Genomic DNA, 26,158 nt, shown 5'->3' with positions numbered 1-26,158 from the left:
TCTCTCTCTCTTTCTCAATTTCCCCTCAATTTCCCACTCTGCTTTCCTTTGTCTTCCACGCTCAGGAGATGGAGGGTGAAGAGACCGGTGAAAATGGTATTTCCCTTGCGACGCTACCTGGAGCCACATTGGAAAGCAGTCTAACAATTAAAATAAGAACACAGGGTCAGTCTGACGACAACAAAAAATGCGTGCGTTTTCAACTAAATAAATATAGCTCTAAACCTCGGCAGGGCGAGAAAAAGGGGCACTCGGAAAAAATGAATTATTCAGCCACACCGAGTCCAATTCCGATCAAAGCAGCTGTGACGTCAATAAGATGTGTGTAAAAAAATATATCATTTCATGAATGCTGTTTTTCAGGATATGCAAATGTTCGGTGAACAGTGAACACTGTCTGGACAGGACATTACCACATGTGTAATTCCAATGGTCGCAATAAGAGAGCTTAAATTCAGGGATTAAGAATCTCAGGCTGAGACCATTTGGTGTGTTACTCTCCAGACACAGATACATATCGGATGGATGGACACAGGTCAGAAGGGAGGGAGTGCCCATTTTTACCCACGAGTGCTTCAGCATCTGCTCCCTGCTCTCTGGACACCAACACACACACACACACACACACACCTTATAAAGAATACCACCTGATCTAACACCTTCCACATGCTCCAAACATACGATACAAGCTCCAGCAGCGATGTCATGAAGCAGACAGACAGTGAAGAAAACAGTTTGACACTGACATACAACAACAGTCAGTGAGATATTCAGTCGGTCCAGCAGGCGGCCAGAGATCAGCAGCAGATCATCAAACTAAAAGGGCAGAAAACCAGACGAGTGGGCGATATTAACTTCAATCGCTCGAAAGTAAATTTTTCCCTCTATTTCACTCAACCTCTATCTTTTTTTCCCGCGGCGCTCTCCCTTTTTTGCTCTCTCTCTCTCTGTGTGTGTGTGTCACTCTCTGTGTTATTTTCACACCAATATCATCAGTCACGGTGCATCTCCCTATGTTGTTTTGCCGTGATTTCCCATGGGTGTCAGATGAGGCCTTAACCCATAATGCCTAAAGCACTTCACTCCGATCAGATTGGTTGCGAGTGTAAGGGAATTGTTTGTGCGTGCTCGCTCGTGTGTGTGTGTGTGTGTTGCGGTGAGGTTAGTGGGTAGAGATGAACTCCGTTCCGGATCCTGACCCTGACCTTAACCACCCAGAGCCCCATTACCATCTATAAGCAAATGCCTCAACATAATAATTTGAACCCCTTCGATTCTTTGAGTTCAATGGGGCCAATTATAGCGCTGCCACCCGCACACCAGGTGGGATCCATAATTGCATAAAGGAGGAGGAGAGGGGGGTGGGGGGTGCTGATGCAAGCTTTCAATGGGTTAATTGGTTTTCTGGAAAAACCCAGAGCCATGCCGTAAGCAATAAGTCATAAGTGCATTGGAAAGGAAATGAGAAAAGCGACTGTGTGTTATGTGAAAGGTGTCGCTCGTGGTTACGAACACGGCGTTATTACCCAGCTCTGCAGTTCCCCTCAGCTCAAAGGAGCATTTATTTAAGTATTTAGTTCTTTGCTTTGGAGTCTGATATTAGTCGTCGGTGCCGGAGGCCAAAACAGGGTGAATAAGAGAGTAAATGTTGGACTTCAATGTGCCGCTTGACCAGAAGCGTCTCCGACGTGATCAGGTGATCGTGTGTCACGATCCCAAAACGTACACGAATAAAGCTTCAAAGAAATATAAGAATTTATTTTTTCGCAAAAAATGAGGAAGTTGCGAAACATGGCACAGGTTGTAAAACACGTAAACACGTGAAACTAAAAGACGTTACTCGGGCTTCGGATATGAGGAAGCTCATTTGAGTTTTAAAGTACAGCCAGTTGAGCATTTTTCTCTCGCCTGCAATAAAACAAACTCTGCTGCGAACACAAATGAATGACAACCAGAGCTCCAAAACCAACACCAGACGCCCAGACCCCGAAACAAGTCCATCAAATCCATCATCCGCAGCCGATCTGTGTTTAATCAGCTGGTTCTGCTTTTTAAAAATACAAAAAAATAAACTCTCGCCGTCGCACGCGGACCTTCGCGCAGCAACGACGACCAATCGCAACCGATCACCGGCGACAACAGCTCAGAGCTCCGAACGATCAAATTGGCGTCGTGTTAATGAAAAGAAGAAGAAAGACAAAAAGGCAATTTCATGCCACGATTTCCACAAATGCATCCATTGATCACACGCAGTCAGGGTTGATGCATTAGCTCAGTGAATCAGGGTGGATGTTTTAAGTGGAGCGCCCGTGATTAAATGTGTGGGATTGGTTGATTCAGTGTCTCGCCGCGGCGGTCGAGCCGATCCTGGAGGGACTCGTATTAAGTGACTATTAGCAGTCAAACTGGCTCCAGAAATCAGTTTTTTGTTGTTGTATTTTTTCGAACTTTCCACACGAGATGAATGAGGTGGTTCACAATGTTGATTTACCGTCATGTTTCCTCCACATTTAAAAGCTGGCCCCGCTCCGACATCGGCAGCCATCGACCTCGACGTTGAACTTTCTCCTCCCCGTTCGATCAGCGATCTCCCCCTCGAGGTTTCGCTGCTCAACTTTCTCCGTGTTTTCTCTTCTTTCTTTCTCCCTCGTCTCCTCTGTTCTCTCTTGAAAGGGACGCAGATGCGTGACGCGTCGTAGTTTATAGCTCCAATCCTTCGCCTGTCTAAAACCTCTCCGACCACGATGCTTGCCTTCTCTACCCCAAATCTTTCACTCTCTTCATCTTCCCTCCATCCATCTTTCTTTTTTCTTTTAAATCTCTCATTCGACCACATTCCCTGAAGTTATTCCCCTCTCTCTCTCTGTGTGTGTCTCCACTGGGTGTTTCGCAAACTGAATTAAGACGCCTGCACAGATTCTCAGCCGACACTCTCGAGCCGACACTCTCAACTCCAACGTCATTTTCAATTTCCCTATAGACTGACTGATGTTGTAGACTGACGCATTCGATCGATCGGCGCGCGAGGTTTGATAAAAGTTAGCGAAGAAGAATTCACGTGACACACCAGTTTGTTTAAGTTTAGCGGAAAGAACTAGTGAAACAACATCCGTAAAAAACTATTTCTTTTCTTTTGAAGTTGAGTTTATTTATATTTTTTCCCATGCCCCTGGCATTCAGATTCGGGGAGTCAAAATGGCACCGTTTGTGAGACTTGTTTGTTTGGGGATTTGTGCACGTTTGCAAGAGTTTGTCCCTCGTGTGTTCCTCCGACTGATAAAATGAACGACAGGTTCCGCCAACTGTCGGCAGAGCAAACAGACACACATTTTGAAACATACAGTATGCAAAAAAAAAGTGTTAAAAAAGAAGAAGAACGAATAAGATGCGCCTCCCACACAGCAGGGGGCGGGGTTAAATGACAGCTGAGCGCGCTGGATGTGTGTACGATGTGTGTATCTGTGAGTCGTCCGACTCCGTCTGCATCTTTTATATGACACAGTGGACTACTGACAGTTAGCTGTCGTGTGTGTGTGTGTGTGTGTGTGTGTGTGTGTGTGTGTGACAGCTCCCTCTCCGCGGCCTCCACTCTGAATCTGTCAGGGATGCCACATCAGAAATCTTTTTGAAGATTAATTCTGTGGCATTGCTGCCGTATTAGATGGTGAGTGGTGGGGAGGGATGGAAGTGTGACAGACCGATATGAATCTCAGACTGAAACTCAAATTATTGTCAAGACAGGTTGTAGGCCTTATCTCGCCTCTGGGGCTCCACGGGGGCCTCGCGGGAGGAAAAGAAAGTTCGATCAAACGGAAAAAAAGGGTTGAGAAGGCAAATATGTCGCTTACAAGACCATAAAGCCGTTTATCAATCAGTTGCTTTTGTTCTCAATTATTACGAAACATTTGCTGCTTCACGGATGCAAATATTTGCCTTTTTAAGGGTTTTTTGAACAGAAGAAATACGTATTTCTGAAAGCTGAATGCTGGTTTTGTAGCAAATGTGTTGATAGCTTCTCTGAACAGTCAGCAGGAAGAGAGAGGCGCGAGATGCAGATGGGGAGAATAGAACACAGCGAGGAAACAGTTGTGTCAAATCCAACTTGCCTTCACACACACACACACACACACCTCGTAGTTAGTTTGTTGGATAGTGGGTTCCAGAAAGTAAAAAAAAAATGCTCTGACGTTGGTGGCAGTGTAACGATGCCTTATTGATGATATATTTGTTTTCTACCAATGTGTCCGTAGACAAGCAGCTGCCTCGTGAGCAATCTGGTTGTCGAATAAGATGATGTCGCTGCTTGTTTTGTGCGTTTGCACTCAGCCCTCTGCTTCCTGACTCACGGCCGTTATCTCCACCGCGACGACGACGATGATGATGATGATGATGTTTCGTCCCCCCCCCGTCCCCCCGTCTTCAAACCGAGCCGACAAAACTCTCGACGCGTCTCCTCCCTCCGCCCGTCTCTCCCGCGGCTTTCTTCGCCATCTGGGGTTCACTTCCTTTATCAGGAGGAAATGTCAGAAGGCGTTTGGTAAAAAATTCTCATCCCTCCGCATCCCTAATCTGTTTTACGCTCGCAGTTCACCTGCTGAACATCGAGCCGTCGGAGAGGAGTGCTCGACAATCACGTCAGTCGCCGGGAAATAGGACTTTTTTTTTTTCATCACTCGAAATCGGGGAAGCCCGGCTTTGAAGTATTCGCTTACCGCCACCCCGAAAAGGGCCGATCAGTTTGTTTTTCTAATCTTACACCGCTGGCACTCGGGATGCACAATCTGGATATCAGTTATATTCATGGGTAAAAACACGAGTGTTGGCACGGGAAACATGACATCAAAGCCACAGCGCGGATCCAAGAGTCCCCGATAACGCGGCGCGAGACGAAGCGGCGGCGGATCCTTCCGCCTCTTTCATGGACAGAAAGATGTCAGATCTCCGTAATGAAGAAAAATGGCCTCTGTCGAAAGCGCTTTTGTCCCGTGACCCCAAAGTAATGGCCCGAGTGGATCAAGTAATGTATTAAATTGGCACTTTGTACCGGCCAATACATAAATCCCCGCACTATGAATCTCCATACGATCATAAATAGCAAAGCCTTCTTGGCGGTGACACGTTTTTTCCTCAAGTCTTGACATTGGAAGTAATAGACGGAGAGAGAGAGAGAGAGAGAGAGAGAGAGGATGATTTGAAAAGGAGCCGAGAAGGTGAAGAAGAAGAAGAAGAGGAAGAAGAAGATAGAAATAGAAGAAGAAGAAGATAGAAGAAGAAGAAGAAGAAAAACAAAAAGAAGAAGAACAAAAAGAAGAAGAAGAAGAACAAAAAGAAGAACAAAAAGAAGAAGAAGATAGAAGAAGAAGAAGAACAAAAAATGAAGAAGAACAAAAAGAAGAAGAAGAAGAAGAAGAAGAGCGTGGGACAGATTCACACGTGGCACTTTGCTAAACAACATGAAAAAGACTTGATTATAGGGAGAGGAGGGATGAATTACATGGAGAGGAAGAGAGCGAGGGACGGGAGGGAGAGAGAGAGAAAGAGAGAGAGGGGGGGGGGGGGGCGTAGAAAGAGGGAAGTGGCATCAGAAAGCAAAAGAGGGGGAGATTAAGACATTTCTTTCACAGTTTCCTTGAAGCCGATCATTTCCTCAGCTCCCTCCCTGAGATCCATGAGGCGGTGATCTGGACTCTTCCTGCTCTCTGATTTCTGTCTCCACCATCTTCTCCTTCCTGTGTTGTATTTAAACTAAAGTGGGCTTTGAATTCGGAGGCTTGTCGTTCTTTATTAAGATATTGATCACCGGGTTTAGCTGAAACGTCGGGTAGTTACTTTATGTTATATCATGTTTTTATTAAATATGAGCACGCTGGCCCGCTTTCACGTTTTTTTCGCCCACATTTTTTTTTTTCGCCGTATTTTTCGAGAGACTGCAGGCGTTCCAAGAACAGGGTTACATTACGTAATGTTCGTGGTATAACGTGCAGCTTATGAGCTCAACAGGTTAAGCAGCTAACTCTTTCGAGGGGGCGACACATGCATGCAGATATTATTGAATGTGTTTTTTGGTATTAAAACAGTCCCGTGGTTTTTATTGGAGTAGATATTTTGTGGGAGTTTATTGGTTCTGGTCTGAGTGGCAACAATCACAGACGTGTTCCTATTTGTTTTCCATTTGGTCGATTGTAATAATATTCCTCAGGTCAGTAAACAAGCCCTGGAAGGGTAGGTGATGTATGAGCAGCTCACACAGCAGCTGGTGGATGCGGGGCGGCGGGGGAGGGGGAGGGCCATTTGTGGCTCCCCTTCTCCCTCAGCAACTGGGTCAAGGTTAATGCGCCCTTGAGCGGGGGCGCACGCAAACTGTTCTGGTCATAACAACAAGCTGTTCGGCATCTGCATCGAGCGCGCCGCTCCGTGATTGGTCAGCGGGTAATTGACAACGGTGTCGCTAATTAACTGGCTGTTTCACCCTCGTTAGAAAACCCGTTGGCTTTTTAGTTTTTCTCTCTCGAAGACAATTATTCGACTCGTATACATGATTCGGCGACATCATTAATGGTGTTCTATTCCATCGACCTTTGAAACATTAAACGCTGCTTTTCCAGATGTTTCTATCAGGCGCTCGACTCTCAGAGATGAAGACTAAACCCCCACAGCAGCTCCCAGGCCTCCCCAAATTACAAATCAATGCAGCTGCCGGTTTCTAAGCAGACACTTAAATACACTGTATACACTTATATTTTTATTTTATTGAATTTTTAATTTTTTTATTTACATTTCCTTTATTATTTTAATTCTTAAATATAATATGTCCTGCCCGGCTATTTTATTTTATTCTATTTTTTATATTCTAAACATGTTTGATGCTGCTTTTTCCCTAAACTAAACTGGGGAAAAATAAATAATAAAAAAATATATATAATTTTTTTATTATATATTATATATATAATATATATATATATATTATATACTATAAAATAGAAGATTGTATATAAAAGTTCTATTTTTCTGTAATGCAATTAAAAAAAAAAAATGTCATGCATTCTGGATTCATTACAAATCAACTGAAATATTGCAAGCCTTTTATTCTTTTAATATTGCTGATTATGGCTTACAGCTTAAGAAAACTCAAATATCCTATTTCTAAATATTAGAATATCATGAAAAAGTATACTAGTAGGGTATTAAACAAATCACTTGAATCGTCTAATTAACTCGAAACACCTGGAAACACATTTTCAAATGTTTGATTTTGTTTTGCTGTTATAAATCTTTTTTTTACTTGGTCTGAGGAAATATTCAAATTTTATGAGATAGGATTTTAGAGTTTTCTTAAGCTGTAAGCCATAATCAGCAATATTAAAAGAATAAAAGGCTTGCAATATTTCAGTTGATTTGTAATGCATCCAGAATGCATGACATTTTTGTTTTTTTAATTGCATTACAGAAAATAAAGAACTTTATCACAATATTCTAATTTTCTGAGACAGTCCTGTATATATATATGTATATATATATATATGTATATACCTATACAGCTGTCGAACTTCGGTCCCTTGCCAATAAAACTTAACAAAGCTCACAGTTTGTTTGTGTGTTTGTGTGTGTGTGTGTGTGTGTGTGTGTGTGTGTGTGTGTGTGTGTGAAGAGCAGAGTGTATATCGAACAATGAGGAACAACTAGCAGGAGAATATGCGGCCAATGCCTTTTCAGTCCGAATTAACAGTAATCATGATAAATAATGTGGAAACACCAAAAAGAGGAAGATCTGGATCGATGATGTGTGCTGTTGCTCGTGCATATTTGTGTGATTCATAGCATGTTACATAACCGTCCAATAGAACTCAGAGCAAATTGTGATGTGAAAAGCACATTTCTCTTTCAGCACCACGCCGCGGAGAGTAATCATCTCTAATCAGCGCTCCCATCAACTGATTTCTTGTGTTTATGGAGCGCTGATTGGACCTAATTAATCCTGCAACTTAATACGTCTTCAAAAATTAGCTAATTTCACTGCGGAAGGGCTTCACTTTTGCACAAAGGCGTCTGAAAAGACTCGAATGACCCCGGCTGGCGTCTCACACGTCCGTGCGACGCACGGAACCGACGTGCTCTCGGTACACAAACATCAACGCGGATCGGGTGGTGAGAATCATACCGTTTACGCTGTAAGCCACTTAATGCGACGCGCGACTTCACATTCTGGAGAGACCTTTAAAAGGTGGAAATGAATCCATCTCTCCAGGCGGATCTTTTGCTCCTCTCGGGAGAAACTGGGTCAGTGAGCGGCCGCCGAGAGGGTTTCGGAGAGCAGAGAGCACGACGTGTCTTATTGATGTATCGTGTCTTTGGGGAAGGCAAAGGAAGGACGCACGTTTGCGGCTAAAAGTAAATTAAATAGTTTCTTATTTAATTATATGTTTCTGAAGAAATCTCATTAAAAGACCAAAACCACAAAGATATGTGCGTTTATACTTTTTTTTTACTTCTCTGCCCTCTCTTGTTGGATCTCTACTCCAAATCCATTGGTTCTTACTGAATTGAAAATGTTAATAAACGTTGGTCGTAAACAAAAATATAAAAAGAAAAACCAGTTGCTTTATCGCCTCACTGTCAAGTTCACATCCATGTCTCTAAAATGTCCGAATTTATCCTGTTAAACATTTGTGTGAAATTGTCATACTTATGAAACATGTGACGCAACAGTGGACCTCTTTTGACCGTCGACAACCAAATTCTCATCGGTTCATCCTGGAGTCTAAGTGGATGTTAGAGCAGGTGTACAGATGGACGGACGGCACAACAGTAACAACTAGAATGGGCACTCGGTAGAGCGCATACCTTCACATATCACAAGATTGGGCATTGAATTATGAACATGTTGGCATTAGTTGCATGCCAATTGGATAAAGATTGACGTGCTATGGTAAAAAGAAGATTTTGACCTTTTCATGACATTGACCTTGACCTTTGACCCGATCGATCCCAAAATATGATCAAATGGTCCCCGGATAATAACCAATCATCCCACCAAATGTCATGCGATTCGGTTTAATACTTTTTGAGTTATGCGAGTAACACGCATACAAAGAAATAAATACACGGCGATCAAAACATTACCTTACGCATTTTGAATGCGAAGGTAATAAATAAGCTCGGTGATGTAGTTTTTAACAAACGTCTTCAAAACGGGAGAACTACATTGTAGGGGGACTATTGTCAGCTGCGGATGAATACACGTTGGGCATCGTAGTGAGTGTATGAATGGCAGGGGGACGGGATGGTGTGTGTGGGAGTCAGAATAAATGAAATAAACTACAGAGCCCATGTGCTTTGTATTAAAGGAACATGGCACCCAGTGCTAAGGTGTGGGTCAGTGATGTGTTGAAGTAGTTCTGGGGAATAGAGTAGAGCTATTTGGTCCAGAGGAATAAGTTCTATCAGACTCTATTTATTGCCACCGTCAGCCTTATTCTTGCATCAACATTTTTAAAATCAAACTTTTTTCTTTCTCCTTACTCTGGATAGATCTCCAACCTCCAGGTAGAAACAGATGATGAACACATTCCAGGTCATCCACACGACCAGCCAGGCTGCGTACTGTGGAGAAAACAGGGGGGGGGGGGGGGAGAGAAAGTGAGAGGCAGACGAGATCTGACAGGCCTTTGTTGTCGATAAAAAATGCACGTTCATGTCCTAAATTTGGAAAATGGAGAGAGAACGACAGAGGGAGGCGTTACTTTGGATGTTGTTAAGATGCGGAGAAAACAAAAACAACCAAAGAGTGAAACCAATCAACGGCACCAAACCAGACAGGGAGAGAACATATGTGTGTGTGTGTGTGTGTGCAGATTTAAAGTGTGCGGCTCATTGTCGGAGTCTGGATTTTCATCAACTGTGGTGTGTATTTAGTATCTTAAGTGTGTCCATGAATCCATACATGATGGAAGTAAGGCAAACTTTATAAGTTTGGATGAAACTTTTATTTCCTTTTTTTGTCTGAATCTTCTCACTCAATTGTCTCTCTCTGTGTGTGTGTGTGTGTGTGTGTGTGCACGTGGAGGTTGTTGAGAGGTGTCGGTGGGGTGTGTGTGACGTGTGGGCGGGCTGTGTGGAAGAGGCCCTGCAGCCGCTGGGAGAACCTCTGAAAGTTTTCCTGACACGTGAATGATTTCATCGTCAGCTGCCAGAGACGGAGAGCAAAGAAACAGATATACATTCCACAAGGCGAGATATTCCTACACCCACTCCACATCACGGCTGTAACCGATTTACCATATAATCAATTAGTTTTTTTAAATTGGCATTGTCAGCTGCATTGGATTTGGCTCTCGACGAAGGCGGTCGCAATTTTCTCCCCCTCTCCTCCCCATGACCTTCCCTTCCCTGCTTGGCTTCTCTCGTCATGTCTTGTCTGTCTCTATACTTGAGAGACTCTCTACGCATCGCTCTTCGAACTAAAAACCATGGACGTAATCAACTGGTCCTTAAACGCAATTGACACCATCTTCTCGACGAGAAGCTCGGGTTCGGGGGAACCTGCCTGTCCTGCGGGGACGAATGTTGCTGGATACACGATGGGCGAAGTGGCGGGTCTTGTGCCTAGCACCACTCTCCGTGGAGGACGTAGAAGACATCTACCTATTCGGAACTATGATTACAGGATTTCTGCTGTTTGGATTTGGCGCTGCCCTGGCTTATCGGAAAATTAAGGAAACGGTGACAGCCGTTAAAAGCCCCCTAAGGCTGCCCGACATGATTGACGCGTTGGGCAGAGTTGTTGGCACTCAGACTTTGGCATTAAACCGTCAGAATGACAACATCGTGGAGAAGCTGACGGCTCTGCAAATGAAATTGGATCGATTTGAAATCCTATTGGCAAACGGGAGGAAATTGGAGGAATAGTGGGTGCGCAAAATTGAATTGCAGCTACTGGAAGACCAAACAATCCCAATCTTATCTGCTTCGGCTCCCTCTACCAGGACGGGCCTTGGCCAAGGCCGTGACTGGAACAACAACTCCCCCGAAGATCACTGAAGCGAGACTCTCTCATTCCCATTCCCCTATCCACAGACACCTGTGGTTGTTTTCTCCCCAGGACCCTTCAAGGCCATCTCCATGGCAACGACCATCTTGTGGACTGAGAACTTTGTCTGTTGTGGACTGGGGGAGGACGATACACCGGCCACTCACACACGAACTTCAACAAACTGAAATGCACTCACTACCCCCATCCCACGCCTTCGCCTGCTTTGCCCCCCCAGGGTGACAGGACGGGGTCTGCGTCCCGCGCCGTGACGGCGAAGGACCGGGCTGGCTGCTTGTCGGTGCTGGTTATCTTCTGCCCCAATGACGGGCTATCGCCCAGTCTTTGGATTACCTCCTCCCCTTCCTACTCGTTGCAAGTCATGTCTAAGATGTATGTGCTTATGTGCAATGGTGTTTTTTGTTTCTCCTGCTCCCACACTGTACCCCTCTAGGGGCATAGTCGGGGGGTGGCTTTTTCTTTTTCTCGCCTCTCTTCCCTCATGTTATGCTGTCATCTTTCATCCACCCTTTCCTAGATGGCGCCATGACGGCGCCTCGGTGTCTTGGTGCGCGATTCTTGCACCTTCCGCCAAAAAAAGTTCCTCGTTTGTTTGTGAAAACATTCTTTGGCAATAAACCTGTTTCTGATTCTGATTCTGATTCTGATATATTATATATGTATAGAGCTCCACTATTTCTTACGCTGCAGATATGAGCATATGAGAGAGGATTAGTTGTGAAAGATATTTTATTTGAGATTCTTCTGTACACACAGTGAAGATAAAAGTATTACTATAATCCAATGTTCATGGATGATAGTGAAACCTATAAAGTACGTCCAGAGCTACAGAAGATAAAACCTTTAAACTATCAGGTATCATTCAGTGTCGTTACTCGATGAGGAGAGCCGAGTATCGTTTAATGAGAGGCTGTTGCTATGGGCCAAAGTATATGTACGTGTGTGTGTCTGTGTGTGTGTGTGTGTGTGTGTATGTGTGTGTGTGTGTAAAACCCACCCCGGTGACATATCTCGGCCTGAACTGAATGGTGCCGAACAGGCCGAGGATGACCACGATGATGTGGAGGAAGTTGGTGAGGATGGGAGCCCACTGGTAGCCCAGGAAATCTATCACCTGGCGCTCCAACACACTGACCTGAGAGGAGGAAGAGGAAGAGGAGAAGATTAGCGGCGAGAAACAACAAAATCGACAACGGTGACATTCCCAGCTTTTTGCACGTCCTTTTATTTCAGTTTAAAGCCCTTCGTTCTGCACGGTTGCCGATGAAGACGAGATACCAGGGATATCATCGGGAGGATTGTAGGTTCCAGTGGTGGCTGCAGAGGATTGTTCACACCTTGTGTGATTCAAACATTTCTAAAAACACAGACGGAATCATTTCCAAAATGTTTTATCGAAGGAAAACATTTAAATCCATATGTATTGCCTAGGAAGCTTTTCTAGGCCCCATGTAGCCCGGCTGAAGCCTTACTTCAGCCCCCCCCCTCTTGTTAATCGGTCCTCTCTTTTTAATAAATAACAATATGGCCCAAATAGTTCTTAAAAACTGTTTGGTTTTCTACAAAGGAAGACACGCGCCCGTATTGGCCGATAGCGGCAATGTAGCAGCGCTCGTAAATTACATTTAAACAACCACAATAAAAACGTCTATATTTTGGGGGGTGACGACATCGTAAAATATGTCGACAGACATTCATTCGAAAAACCACGGTAGAAGCTTTGAATGGAAAAAAGACTGCGATGTGTGTGTGTGTCTGTGTGTGTGTGTGTGCCTGTGTCTGTGTGTGTGTGTGTGTCTGTGCTGTATGTTTATTATCATTCAGCCACGAGAGCCTCATGCTGAGATAGTTAATGAAGTCAGCACAGCGTATGATACGACACCGCTAAATATATTAACACACACACACGCTCACACACACACACACACACACACACAGGGAGACGGAGAGAGGGGGAAAGGCCTGGTGAGGGAGAGGAGACAAAAGAAGGTGGCGCATTAAGAAAAAAAATATCATCATGAGCTTCATTTAGCCCCCCAAAAAGATCCAGATACTTACAGTTCGACACTATCAACCCAAAGTGTTTAAACGTTTACAGCTTACATGTCAGACGTGAGCTTTATTTCCCCATTATTCTCACTCTCTTCGCACAACACACCCGAGCGCACACACACATGCACACACACTTCTGGATGGCTGAGTTTAGGGAGGCCTAATGTGAGACCATATGGCAACGCTACAGCAGTTCACAGTCAAATAGCAGGCACACACACACACGGGCACACACACACAGGCACACGCACACAAACACACACATGAACAGTAACCTTGTGTAAGCTTCACCTACTTAACATTCGCTTTAAGTGGGAGACTAGAAGAGAAGGGTATATGAATCAGGTACGTGTGTGTGTGTGTGTGTGTGTGTGTGTGGTTCCATGTCAGGGCAGGTCCACTCTGCTTGCACTTGACAGCACCTGCTGTTATTGGACACACAAGGCTCAGCTGGCACCACAATGTGTGTGTGTGTGTGTGTGTGTGTGTGTGTCCCTGCCTTTATGTGCGGGACAGGCTCCATCTCTCTGTCTCTCTGCATCTTTGTGTATCGGCTCCATTTTATTATGTAAACGTATGTCGTGTCCTCCCATTGACAATTATGTAGTGCGGCAAGTGTGCCTCTCTCTCTCTCTCTCTCTCTTTCACACACACACACACACACACACACACGCAGAGGCCATTATGAGATGTCAGGGGGCTCCCAGCCCATTACTGAGGCCCCGGGGGGAATCCTCTTTCACCACCAATAATATAAACAGTCTTAACTCCAGCTGGGACGCACACACACACACACACACACACACACACACACCCTCCTCAAAGAACACGCGATGCATGACACACACACACACACACACACACACAAGAGGATGTTTGTGAGAAGGGATAAATAAATGTATCACAACAACCTTATTGATTTCTCTCTCTTAACACACACACACCCTTAATGATCAGTCTTTTTCTTCTTTTTTCCGGGGGTTCATGATTCTAACCGGGGTCATTACGAGAGCGGTACTCAAAAACCACTCCATCTGTTCATCTGCAGCGCCCTCGTCGTGACGCGGCTCGGCTGAAAATCAACTAACTCAGCCTCCCTTCTGCCCTCCGTCCCAGCATGCCTTGCATGTGACAGGAGCGAGAGAGAGAGAGAGAGAGAGAGACGGGGCCGTGTTAGCAGACACGTCGTGTGATTTGTGCCGCTGATGAAAGCCTCGGCGCCCGTGCAGGTGGAGCTGTACGCCGGCTAGCCGGGTCCTTTGGGCTTCGATGCTGCCGACGGAGACGTTTCTATCGGTTCGGCGGGGTCGGCGTTCCCGTTCGGCCTCGTTTGTCCGCGCCGTGCGTTTCCACCTGTGGACGCGGCGCGTTAGCCGCAATCCGTCTTGATTTTCGCAGAGCCAATTATTTGGAGTTGCACGTATTGACCGAGGGTCGTTAGTCCTCTCCTGACGCCGCGGTGGCCCTCGAGAGGCAAATTCACGCTGCACAGGTCTGCTTTGAACATAGTCAATGTGGCTATGAATACATGTACAGTACAGTGTCTTTGTGTGCGTGTGTGTGTGTGTGTGTGTGTGTCTGTGTGTGTGTGTGTTTCAGAGAAGGCGCCGTCTGTCAATCCGTCTATAAGCAGCACAACATACCTCAGGGGCCGAGGATGTGTGTTCCACCCACTGTTTTGTTTGCATGGAGCTCTGATTAGCACGAGCTTCCCAAACGCAGCAGTGCATCCATCACGGTCCTGTTGTTCAGAGACGGGCTCCTGCACACTTCATCGGGCCCAGAATAATTCTGTTTCGTAGTGGCATTGAAATTTTAAAAAAAATAAGAAAAGTGATCGAGAAAGACACTCAAACACCGACGGGAGGAAGACGAGTGTGAAGGGAGGCGAGGGAGGGAGAGAGAGAGGGTCTTCGGTGAGTTCGGGAACACGTTTGGTGTATTTTATTATTATTGTTGCTGCCGTTATGAGACGCTGCACAGAGACTGTGTCTCCTTTATCTTAAAAGAGGAGACGGGAGGAGAGAGAAGAAGATCCGGCAGTTACTGAGAGGAAGAGATGCGAGTGGTGGTGGGGGAGAGAGTCCTCATTCCTCCCTCCTCACCTTCACTCTTTCTTCTTCTAATCTTGTCTCCTTCGTGTTTCCTGTCCTCCTCATCGCCGCCCTGCTCTCTTTCCTCTCCTACATATTTAATATGCAATCATCTGTTACCAGATCTGTTGTGTCGTTAAGATGGCAAATTACCCTCGCCTCCCCTCCCTTTTTTCCCCTCATTGCTCCATCTCTTTCCTCCATTACTGCGCTATCCCTTCCCGTCCCTCCGTTCACCTCCTTCTTCCATCTCCACCGTCCGTCTTCTCCTCATGCACCATTCCCTCCTCCGTAGCTCTCCTTTCCTTCCCCCCTCCCGACGCCCTCCACTCCGCCAGCCCCGTTATCTCGTCCCTCTCGCTCGCCTCCTCCCTTCCTCGTTCCCTCTGCGCTGTTGGCCGAGAGTTTTTTTTTTTGGTGCTCGGTTCTGTGACCTTTAAAAAACTGCTGATCAAATTCTGCTGCTCATCCCATTATAGACGACAGAAAGGGAGGGGGGGGGTCAGACGGGGTAGGGCGAGATAGATAGCGAGGAGAAGATGCCGGAGAAAGGAATGGGAGAGGAGAGGAGAGGAGGTATGTAAAACAGCAGGGATGGAGTGGGGTAAAAAAAAAAGAAACAGGCAGAGGAAGTGAGAAAATATCCAACCAACTGTATGAGTCAGACAGGGAGCAGCAACCAATCAGAAACACTCTGCAGAACATATATATATATACATATATATATATATATGTGTATATATATGTGTATATATATATATAAATATAATATATATATGTGTATATATATATACATATATATATACATACATATATATATTACATATATATATATATACACACACACATATATATATATACAAATATTTATATATATACACATATATATATACATATATACACGACTCCTCGTCATTCCACGTTGTATTTTTTACCTGCCTCTTCCTTCCTCGTAAACTTTATTCTCCTAATAAAACCCAAAAGCGACCGCGGTTTACTGTTGACTGAATTAAGGCCGCATGCCTGCGCCGTATCCCACTGTGTACGGCAAAAGCAATCTCCTATCGATTCGAATAACGCAACGATCAATTCATCTCCATTGGAGGCTATTAGGGACCATTTGTGGCTACTTAGGGCTCCGGGAGAGGGAGGAAGAGACTGCCGGGAGGACGGGGTGAGCCGACGGAGAGAGGGGGGGAGGGGGGTTCATAAAAGGATGAAGAGGAAAGAAGAAAAAAAGAGAGAGCAAATGGAGAAGGAAAGAAAGATGAGAGGGAAGGTGGATATGGAAAAAAAATAAATGACAATGATTATCATAGGTGATACGCTTTCTATTTAATATCCAATTTTCCCACTCAGGCCAACTCATTGTCATCACCGCTGTTCATATATAATCCGTAATAGCCATACACTCCATAGTCACTCGGCTATAGATAGATTGCGCTGTACACAACTCAGAGAGTCTGACTTGAAGTCGTCTCAAGGGGCGGCCATCGGACCGCTGTACTTAGAGGCTGTGGTCGTAAACCTCACGGCAGCGGGAACATACCTGTGAGTCATGCAGCTGGCGTGTTGCCTTGAAATGAGTTTGCTGAACTTCCCAGAGAGTTGTGTTAAGCTCCTTTTGAGCCCTGAAATTGCCCTGAAATTGCATCACGTGGCGTTACATGCTGAGGCGAGATCGAAAAACACAGCAGCGTTCGAATAATGTGGGGTGTTTGAAAACTGACTCTGGGAAAGTACCAATGTGTCGACTGATCAAAGGAATAACGTGACAAGATCAAATAAAAATCCCTGTCCGTTAAAGAGCAGACGTTTTTGTAATCATTTTTACACTTTGCATTTTGTACGAATTAAAACATGTGAGAAGTCAAGATATTTGTTTCCCTCTATTTCCAATTTTAAGATAACCAACTGCTGGCTGTAGCCTTTTAAAGGGTCAGTGGGTTATTGTGTCATGGTCTGAGTTTTTGTGTCTTGTTTCCTGTTTTATTTTGAAGTCCTTGTCTCTTGCGTCCTCTGTTTCCGTGCACTTCCTGTCCCTGTGAGCGTCTGCCCCGTCCCTGATTGTTCATTCCCTTCACCTGGTCTACTGTTTAATTGCAAGCCCCGCCCTGATTGTTTCCACCTGTGTCTCGTTACCCTGTGTATTCAGTCGGTGTCTACTACTCCTTGTTTTCTGCCAGGTCGTTTTTGTACTTATTACCTTCCGCATAAGTCAAAAAGTATTAAACCGAATCGCATGAAATTTGGTGGGATGATTGGTTATTATCCGGGGACCATTTGATTAGATTTCGGGATCGATCGGGTAAATGCTCAAGATCAAGGTCATGAAAAGGTCAACATCTTCTTTTTACCATAGCGCGATCAATTTGTATCCAATTGGCATGCAACTAATGCCAACATGTTCATAATTCAATGCCCAATCTTGTGATATGCGAAGGTATGCGCTCTACCGAGTGCCCGTTCTAGTTTAACAATAAATTTAATTAAAAAGATGTATAAGAACATAACAGTTGATGTTTTCGTTCCAATTTTCATGCCATCAGTCATAACTACAGCACACGAGCAGCCGACATCCGACTGATCAGATTTCATCCTGACCCAACACTCGTCCCCGCTCATAAATCCACGCCCAGACGACGTGCATTCGGTTCATCTGCTTTGCACTTTTTGTCTGGCCGTCGTGTCAGTTCCCTGTATCTGGAACCGCCACGGCTGTCAACAGATGGAGAGAGAGGATGAGAAGGATCAAGGTGGCAGTGTGTTAATGAAAGCTGTGCAGTGTGAGGAGCACTCGCAGGCTGTCATTACGGCCACTCATCTCTACGCCCCGGCTCCAGACAGCCTACTTATAAAAGTGACGAGTAACTGCCGGCACGCGGGCACATATCCAGTTCTTCACCTAATTTCCGGTGATAAGCCCGAGCACCTGAAGAAATTGTAACTGCAATTTAAGTCAAGTTTAAGTCCGGCTTACTTAACCCTCCTGTTACCTTTACAGTTACTAACATATTTTACCCTCGGGGTCAATTTGACCCCAGCAATTAAAACCTCCAGAAAATTATTAGAATTCATATTGTTTCCCAAGTTTAAGTGTGAGGTACTTTATGTTTGTTTGTTGACTACCTAAATAGCCCTTTAAATATATAAAAAAAGTTGATATTTCTTATATGTTTGACAGTGAAAAACAGCCTGGGGTCAAATTGACCCGAAAGAACACCGACGTTAAACATTGAATGGGGTCAAATTAACCCGAAAGGTAACAGGAGGGTTAAATGGAAAGTCGTCGTGAAAGACGGACGGATGGACCGCACTCGCGTCGTCTTCTCCCGAAAACCGGGAAGGCCTCAGAGGGAATGTCCTCACTGTGTCTGCTTCTCTCCCTTTGTGCTTTTCTCCTCTCGCGGCCGGGAACGTCGTTGATAAAGTCCTCCAATGACGCTATGCACTCAGCTTCCTGCTCGCTTGAGAGACGTACCGGAACGCGCCGCTTGTCGAGACGTCGGTTCGGCGGTTTCGAGATGAAGATGTCTTTGTTCGAGGTAGACGACGTGATTTCACCCCATTAACTAAATGGACCGCGCCGCGTTCGGACCATTGACTTAAAAGATGGCGTCGTCAGACGTTATACGTGCCTGACTGAGCTGACTTTTCGGCACTTTGGATGGAAAAAAACCCCCATCCTATTATAGTGGCATCGTCATTAATACCAATAATGCACCAGATTGCCAATTTCCCTCTGTATTTACTCGTCTTCCGGGCACCAGGGATCCCTTTCACAGCTCCTCGTGAATTAACTGTGAGTGATTAATATTCTCTGGAAATATTTCTTTATGTAAACGTGGCATTTAAATGTCAGAAACACCAGCTAATCAGTTTGGTATTTCAACACATCTTCCCTCTCTGGCTGTCCACCCCTCTGTCTCTATCTATTTCTACCGTTGCTCTTTTGTTTTCTGGTCAGCTGGGTGCTTCTCTCTCTCTCTCTCACTCTCACACTCTATCTCTCACTCTCTCTCTCGTCCTTGTATTGTCCTTTGAAATGTTCCGTTTTTCTTTTTTGGTTCTCTAGTGAACAGAATTTGCTCATTGGTGAGATATCGGTTGAATTAATAGAAGTCTAATTGAAGTCGATGACGGGTGACAAAGACAGTGACTTTACAAAAGAGGGTGACTTTTGTTTGTTTTTGTAGAAACACTGAATTCCTCTCGGTGGCTGAGCACATTAAGACAATAAGTTAAGCCCCTCGTTCTTTCTTAAAGCCCACACAGCATTGGCTATGCCCCATTAGCACTATCTCTCCTTATACTGATACAACCTCTCACAAAGACGATGTCTTCTGCTTGTGAAGTTTGCCAGCTGGGCTTCAGAGTGAGACGGCTCTCCATCTTCTTTTCCTCTCCTCCGTGGCCTTTCGCTCTCCTGATTGAACACTTATTAATTCAACAAAGAGTTAATAACGGAGCGAGGCATAACTGTCAAAACAACAAAAAAGTCGCCTTCGCCTAAATTTGAGTTGAGTTTTGAATTTAAAGTGTATCATCACACTGAAGCCCGCTATATCGCCTAAAAGCAATCAAATTCTGTGTTAAAGTTCCTTCACGCAATCAGGGTATTTGGAGCAGGTCTCAACCTTAAACACACACAATTAACCACACACACACACACACAACAAAAGGGAGGAAACATGCACAAAGATCCAGACACACACACACACCTGAAGACACACACACACACACACACACACACACACAGGGCTCGAGGACATTTTCTCTGCAGACTATTAATCAGATAGCATTAGACAGCCTTAAACAAGTGCATGAGTGTGTGTGTGTGTGTGTGTGTGTGTGTGCATCAAGCCCCTCGGCTGATATAAGCTCAATGTGTCATTAGGAGTAATTGCAGGTTGCAGCAGAAGCTTTTTCCAGTTATTTACCACAATTGCCCGACTGATTATAATTAATACCATATATACATCACGGGCAAATATACACCTGTCTCCCTTTCTCTTTCTCCTGATGTTCCTTGAACGTCTTTGATGGAAAGCTCGCCCACCGGACGCGTCTGTCTTCCCCTGACAGCCTTCTCTTCCTCTATCAGTCTGTCAGATTGCCTTTTTTTCCTCGCGACATTGTCAGCGGCGAGCAGAACGCGCGAGACGCTCGGGTCCGTCTCGATATGTTTCATCTGCTCCGGCCGCTTTGATCTGAACTGGACCGATTGTGATGAAAGCGCACACGAGAGAGGAGAAGACAACAGGGATGAACAGTTATCTTCTGAATTAGATAACTCGTTCAGATACGGAGGAGAGAGAGAGAGAGAGAGAGAGAGAGAAGGGGGGGGGGCTGTAGATTTCAAATTATAGGCCTGATACATTATTCAGAACTCTGTGATGGATTTTTGGAGCCGTGAGGAAACCTTGTTATGCCCCGTGGTTGTACATTAGAGAATTTGCAGTGAGCTGGGTAACTGATTTTAAACAGATGTCATGAGTTAGAGAATGTTGGCCAACATTTTTTCTTCTTTTCCTTTTTCCTCTCCTAGCTCCTTGATGGCTTCAGCTTCCTCCCTTCGGCTCTACCTTTCTCTCTTCTTGCTTCTTTGTCTCTCCTCATGTGGAAAATCTATCTCCTCTGTCTTGTCAGTTTTTCTTAACCCATCTCTCCTGTTCTCTCTATCCCTCCTTCTCTTTCTCCCTCTCCTCCTCTTCCATCAGCCTTTCTCCCTCTCTCTCTCTCTCTCTTTCCGTCTTGCCTCAGCTTCCATTATCTCTACTTCCTCTGTGCTCTTCTCACCCCACGCCGCCGTCCTTCCCTCCCTCTCTTAATCGGCTTCTGTGTTACTATTCACCACACACACACACACACACACACACACACACACACACACACACACACACACACACACACACTCACGCAGAGTAGCATCCCTCTTCAGTCAGTTTGTAAATGAATTATCAGCCCACCAGTGGATTTCTGTTCGTACACTCTTATATCTTAATGGACGATCTATGCAGGCACTGCTTTTATGAAGATAAAACGGAAGTGTGTGCGTGTGTGTGTGTGTGTGTGTGTGTGTGTGTGTGCGTGTGCTGGTTAGAACAAGGGGGGGGGGGGGGGGGGTTCAACTGCTGCATGATAAATAGGAAGTATTAGGAGGGACCTCTATAGCACCCAGGGGGCTCTCGTTGTGCATGCTTGTGTGTGTGGTGTGTGTGTGTGTGTGTTTGTTTTGGTGCCTTTGTGTGTTATTGTGTGTGAGAGTGTGTGTTTGTGTGCGAGCATTTTGCGTTTGACTCATGTCTACAGGTTTAAGGTGTGTGGCTCATTGTCGGAGCCTGGATTTCCCCCAATTGTTGTCTGTGCAAGTGGTGTGTATTTACTATCTTAAGTGTGTGTGTGTGTGTGTGTATTTACGATCTTAAGTGTGTGTGTGAGTAGCGGGATATGTGGAGTGGAAATGACACCAGACAAACCCACAGATGGACGCCCAGCGGGCTAAGAAACATTAAGGCTGCACTAACACATTACCACACACACACACACACACACACACACACACACACACACACACACACACACACACACAGGATGGTAAGTAGATATTGGCCTCTCCCTCTCTTTGAATAACCTCATGGGAGCTAAATGAAAACATGATAGGTGGTTGCAGTGTGTGTGTATGTAGGTCTATTAGGGGGATGCATGTGAGTGTGTGTGTGTGGCATCATTTTCAGTCAAGAGAATAAATACCAGCGAACTTGGAAGGGTACATTTCCCATGTCAGCTTATGGACTGCAGCATGAAAACCGCCTGGTGGACTTTTGTTTCAAGCTGTTCCCCAAAATGTTTCCGCTCCTTCAGTAAGTCCGGAGACAATCGCATCAGCGTTGTTTATTGTGTTTGGGTCGCCGGCCAGGACCGAATTATCTTTGCGTCCCCGGCCTGAAGGCGAGACATGAAAAGAACCCGCGGTGTCCCCGGCTCACGCCGAACTGCCGGCCGACTTTTGTCACCTTATTTAAATGAGCTTCATTGTCCTCGCGGCGCTCGTAGCTTTATGTCCTCCCGACTGTTATGAGGCAGAAAATGCGTCCGTGTTCCCCGTAATGTTTCTCTGGGCGCCATCGCCCGTTCACATCCTTGCATGTGTGTACGTGACCGCTCGCCCGCGTGTTTATTACTGGACAAATACGCCCACGAGAAGATTGCACTTAAGGCATTTATGGCGCTGTAAATCTGGAAGCCTCTGCAGCTCTCCATTAGCGGACCTCGCCGCTACTACACAACGCAGGGAGCTTTTTTATCGATGAGGCCAAGCATGTTTTTGGGGTTCAGGGCGGAGCTGATCCCGCCTGCCTGGTGTTTGCGTTCCTGGCACACTTGGCCTGGTTTCAAAACTGGGTTACATCCACAAATCTTTCATTTACCTGCGATTTAGTGTTTTTTGCACAGTGTTGCTGGCATCGCTTCAATCGGAGGACAAAATAAGGCTGCAGGTGCGAGCTGAGCGATAACGAGATGAAACCAAAGCGCTGATGAAATAACGCGAACTTTGATTAATTAACTCATATTCTGACTGCAAGTAGTGGTTATTTTCTTGTTATTGATCAACCTGCTGGTTAGTTTTTCTCATTTAGCTTTGGCGCAATCCTTTGAATGAGAAATATTACTTCCAAAAAGAAAGAGCATTTAGATTGCTGTTCATAACAGATTTTAATTTCTTTCATTCCAGCGAATGGCATGTGTTTTTGCGTAAATTGTTTTCACAACTCCATGACATTATTTCATTGTTTGAGACATGGCATGCAAAAATAACTGTAAAGAAATGTGCGTAATACATTTATGTTCTGTCAATATCTGTGACATGGATTTATATATGTTTACATATATTATTTTACAGCAGTACCAGAGGGTTTTCCTTTGTTGCAGGTTTTTTGTTTATTAATGGATGTCCCTTTGTGGTGACTTTTCGATTAAATGTAAATCACTATTCATGAAAGATCAAAAGTCAAGTTTACAATACATGTAACATAAATAAATTGACTGTATATCAACACATGTGCATATCATTTGTCTGTAACCTAGAGTATTGTATAGCATTGACTTATCCCAGCAAACTAGAATAATAACATCTTGATCCACAAAAGCGTTCACTGTCATTATAGCTTAGTAATCTATTTATAGATAGTATATCTATTTATTTACACTACACACATACATTTCATTTTCATTTACATACACACACTTTGCATTTTGCACACTCTGTCTATATTTAATATTTTTATATTTAATTTAATTTTACACTGCAGTCATTAGTATTGTATTGTGTATGCATATATGTTGTATATATATATCCATATATATTTTATATTTTACTTTGTATACTTTGCACAGTCATTGTATTATATTTGTTTGTGTGTGTGTATATATATATATACATATATGTTTCATTTTATATACATATATATACTTCATTTTGTATTTTATATTTTACTTGTATACATCTATATCTTTCATCCCTGTTTTTTATATTTTATATTTTATTCTCGTGTGTTTAGTTTATTGGTGCTGCTACTGTGACGACAAATTTCCCCTTGGGGATTAATAAAGTATATATCTATCTATCTATCTATCTATCTAAAAAAAGAAAACAGAAAAGAGACACGCTTAATGATACATCTTATAAAAAGATATCAGACGTGAAAGACTGTGTGTTGTTTGTGCGTATAATGCCAGAGTTGCTACAATACTGTTTGTGTAGTCCTCTAAATGCTCTTATGTCATGCAATTTATTAACCACTTAAATTCAGCAAGTGTGTGTTTGTGTGTGTTTTCCTCCCCGGAAGCCGTCTAGCTGCTCCGACGGCAACGCCACTTAAAAGATTACTCTTTGACATCATCCTGGTCGCTGCGGCTGCTAAATGCTCCGTTTCCTCTCTTAATAATCATAAGAAGGTTGTTTCGCTAATGTGTAAAACCACACAGCAATAAAATTAGGACGTTTATTAAATGAAAATCTCATTAAGACTAAATGTTATGAGTTGTAAACATGGATCTGAGAGTTATAATAGGCTCAGAGGAAATATTAGTTCTCCAGCAGATGGTTTGTGGGGTTAGCATTTCCCTTTCCTGTAAAATATGTAACCACTGCAGCCGATATTCAAACGCATTCACTCTCACCAGCTTCTAGGATGATGCAGGGATGAAGATGGGATTTTGTCCCTTTAAGTTTCTGCGTCCAATGTGGTTCTTGTGAGATAACCTCTGCAGTGCAATGCCCAAATGGTCCCCAAACCACTGATGATCCACATTTTAAAGATAACGGCACAGCAGAGCGAACTGGAGCAAAGCTAATTTGGTATCGATATTTAATTCGAAAGTGCAGCAAGGGGCTCTTCGTCTGTGCTTGGAAAGTTTCAAAGGTGTAATTTCTTTTCCCTGAAAATCGGGAGCTAAAAGCTGGGGAAGCAGCTGGAGCCCTGCCACACTGACGCTGGTATACGAAGTAAAGTCAAGAACAAAAGAAGCAGCAGATTGTAAAATCTTTCTCACTCCGATGTGCAGATGCATTGATTCCAGCGCACTTTAAAAAACCTACTGTGCTGAACTTCCTCTTATTAAGCCCCAAATTATTATTAGCATTAGTTACAATATAAATATTTATGAAGAACGTTGACCTAGAATAGACTATCTAGTATTATTTTAAGTAACAACAGCACACCTGTGATGAAAATATAATCGAATGGACTGACGAGCGGAAGAGTGCAACATGGAAAATGCTGCTATCGCTATCTTATTATCTTATTAACTGTTTGCTTTTACTTTGATTTAACCTCCTCTGGTGTAGTATTATGAACAGATCAACCAAAGGGAAATGTTCTGCAGACACTTTGAGTCTGAGACGGAAGTCTGTGGTACAAAACTGTGTGAACTTCAGGTTTCATGAGCGGCTGAGCGAAGCTAACGGTCAACTGAGTTTGCTAACTGACCATTAGCTAGTGTGTTAGCTTGGAGAGTTTTATTCTCCCTCTTTGATGGCTTATCTTGGATAAAAATTGCCGTGCATTGGTGAACAAAACACCAGCAAGATAAGTAATAAAAAGAGCAGTGGAAAGAGACTCACTAGAGTTAGCGGCTAGCTAGCTAGCTACAATACAATAACAGCAACTAGTCAGAATATCACCAAACTTCTAGAGACAAATATTGAGCAAAAATGCTCAGATTAATTTCCCTCGTCAAATTTTTTGGTGGACATGGCCTTACAAAAGAATAAACTTGGAGGTTTTGTTAAACATTATTTTTTGTTTTCCAGAGTTCTTTATTTTATGTAAATTACATTAAAACGGTGTTTGTGGAACCAGTTAAAAGTTAACAACCTTAAACCGTAACGTCAAGGTTTCAGCATGTGATACACTGTCATTATAAATGGCACATGTCCACAATTATGTTAAGTTATATAATACTTCCATGATATTATGCTAAAATACCTCACAATCATCATTTTCAAATCCAAAATCTATAATCTAAATCTTTTTGAGTGTTTCTAAAAATACAACCCAGTAAGTTTGATTAAATAAGTTGTCATTATTCAAGGAAACAAGCGGAAACGACACACAAAAACATTACAAGAATGACATGACAAAAAGACAACTCAGACCTTGAATTATTAACTATGCGAGAAAGTGGAATCGAATCCCATAATTAACGAACTCCATCCTAATTATGGTCGCACGATGAGCATTGCATAGAGACCTGTCGTGATTAAAACACCGAACTGTGACACGACACCTTTTCTTTATTCGATCTCGAGGCAAACTAAGAAAGTGAGTGTGTGCCGTGTCCGTGCGCGACGGATTTACAAAGATTTCCTGTGTCTTTACTATAGAATCAATATGTAGACTCTGGGCCATTAGATTAAGTGTTTAAGCATCTGCACCTCTTCACACCTATGAATGGAATTGAC

At 43.9% G+C, this 26,158-nt stretch overlaps 1 protein-coding gene across 1 annotated transcript in view; it reads right to left on the bottom strand.

Moving 5' to 3' along the window:
- The window catches only part of nkain2 (sodium/potassium transporting ATPase interacting 2), a 79,256-nt gene that overhangs the window by 31,645 nt on the left and 21,453 nt on the right, over positions 1–26,158 (bottom strand). The window contains exons 2-3 of the mRNA XM_056428647.1: positions 12,045–12,182; positions 9,520–9,600 (exon numbers count right to left, since the gene is read on the bottom strand). Coding sequence (XP_056284622.1) covers positions 9,520–9,600; positions 12,045–12,182 — 219 coding nt within the window. The remainder of the gene's footprint in view (positions 1–9,519; positions 9,601–12,044; positions 12,183–26,158) is intronic.

The sequence above is a fragment of the Pseudoliparis swirei genome, chromosome 12 (genome assembly GCF_029220125.1).
Source record: "Pseudoliparis swirei isolate HS2019 ecotype Mariana Trench chromosome 12, NWPU_hadal_v1, whole genome shotgun sequence".
NCBI lineage: Eukaryota > Metazoa > Chordata > Actinopteri > Perciformes > Liparidae > Pseudoliparis > Pseudoliparis swirei.
This window is presented reverse-complemented; position numbering and strand designations above follow the sequence as displayed.